At 61.1% G+C, this 1517-nt stretch overlaps 1 protein-coding gene across 1 annotated transcript in view; it reads left to right on the forward strand.

Moving 5' to 3' along the window:
• Positions 1–755, forward strand: part of MGAT1 (mannosyl (alpha-1,3-)-glycoprotein beta-1,2-N-acetylglucosaminyltransferase) — a gene marked incomplete at its 5' end in the record, with an annotated part of 4643 nt that extends 3888 nt beyond the window's left edge. The window contains one exon of the mRNA XM_009288197.1: positions 555–755. Coding sequence (XP_009286472.1) covers positions 555–755 — 201 coding nt within the window. The remainder of the gene's footprint in view (positions 1–554) is intronic.
• Between the last annotated feature and the right edge of the window lie 762 nt (positions 756–1517).

The following is a 1517-nucleotide window of genomic DNA, read 5'->3' on the forward strand; positions in this document are numbered from 1 at the left end:
CAGGCGGCGGCAAAAAACCCCCCCCGAAACGCTCCTTCTCCAGCCCCAAACCCCCCCAAAACGCGCCCGTCACCCCCGCGGGCTCCGGCGCTGTGGAAAAAGCTCCGCCTCTCGCGGAAAAAACCCCTTCAGCTGCTCCCCGCCGCCTCTTTTTGCGGGCTGCTGCGAGGCTTCTCCGTCACCCGGCAGGGTTTCGGGGTCCGCCCGGGCGCCGTGGCGGGGCTGCGGGGGGGGGGGGGGGGGCGGCGCGCATCTGCTGGCTCTGCTCGAGGAGTGGGGGCTGTGCGCCCTCCACGCCAAACGAGCCGCCGTCCGGACCGCCGACCTCAGCCTCGTGAGGTGCCTTCGTGTGAAAAGAGGCTGATCTCCACCCCGGCCCGGCGCTGGAGAGCCGGCTCCGAGCCTGCTGAGCGACGCAGGAAGACGAAGTTTTTGTTGTTTAGGCTTTATTTATTTTTTTTTTTGGCACGGACTTTCACACGAAAACCTCCCGTCGAGCTTCTCGGAGGAAAAGTAGAAGGAACGGAGCGGCGGGAACTCGTCTGCTGGAGCAGGACGCTGCGAGGAAGCGCTTCGATCGGCGACGCCGGACCTCGCGCTGCGACGAGCTCTCGCCTTTCAAGGGCGACGTCGCCTACGACCTACCTCGCCGCGAACCGAGCGGGGAAACGCCTCATCGCGCAGCCCAGCCGGGCCGTGATTTGGGTTTAGCGACGACCTGCGGGTTTGTCGGGGGGGAGGGGGCCCTTAGTTAAAATTAGGGCCCCGAAGATGAAAGCAGCCGCCCTCCCCGCTGCCCTTCCTGGTGGTTTCTCCTCTGCCTCGTGGTTCCTCCTCTTCCTCGGGCCGGTGTCGCCAGCCTCTGCGGACGGGGAGGCAAAGTCTGGCAGCGGCTGGGGCTGTAAGAGGCAGCGACCTGCCTGCGCTGCCCGACCGGAGAGCGCTTTGTTACCTGGTTCAACCCTAAAAACGACTTCCCGCTGTCTCAAGATGCTGGGTTTGGGGTTTCGGTGTCCCCCCCCCCACTTCTATTCACTTGGAGGTGGTGAAATAGGGGATAAAAATCCCCATCCGCGGCCTCTCTCCCCGCTCCCACCCCAGCAGCGATTGCGAAACCACGGGAGGCCCCAGCCCGAGCGATCCCGGGAGGCACAAGAAGTGGTTTTATCCCATTTCCCCTAATTTCTCTGCAAATCTTAAGCAGAAACTTCTCCGCTTGCAAAACCTTCCTACGAGGCGTCCGCCAGCAGCAGCAAAAGCCCTTGTTCTTCCTCAAATCGAGCTGCTTTTTTTGTTTTGGTTTGGTTTTAGGATGATTCTCCCTTTTTTTTCCGGGCCGTGTTCCCCCTGACGATCAGCCGGGGAAATAACACCAACAAATCTCTCCATTTTTTTTTTTTCCCCTTGCCGGGTATTTCCTCGTGGGGCGACGGGGCGGGGGGGGGAACCCACAGAAAACGTTAAATTGGCAAAAAAAAAAAAGAAGTGCCTTGAGTTCAGCCACTCTCCCCAGCGCG

This window comes from Aptenodytes forsteri, unplaced genomic scaffold (assembly GCF_000699145.1).
Source record: "Aptenodytes forsteri isolate BGI_AS27 unplaced genomic scaffold, ASM69914v1 Scaffold521, whole genome shotgun sequence".
NCBI lineage: Eukaryota > Metazoa > Chordata > Aves > Sphenisciformes > Spheniscidae > Aptenodytes > Aptenodytes forsteri.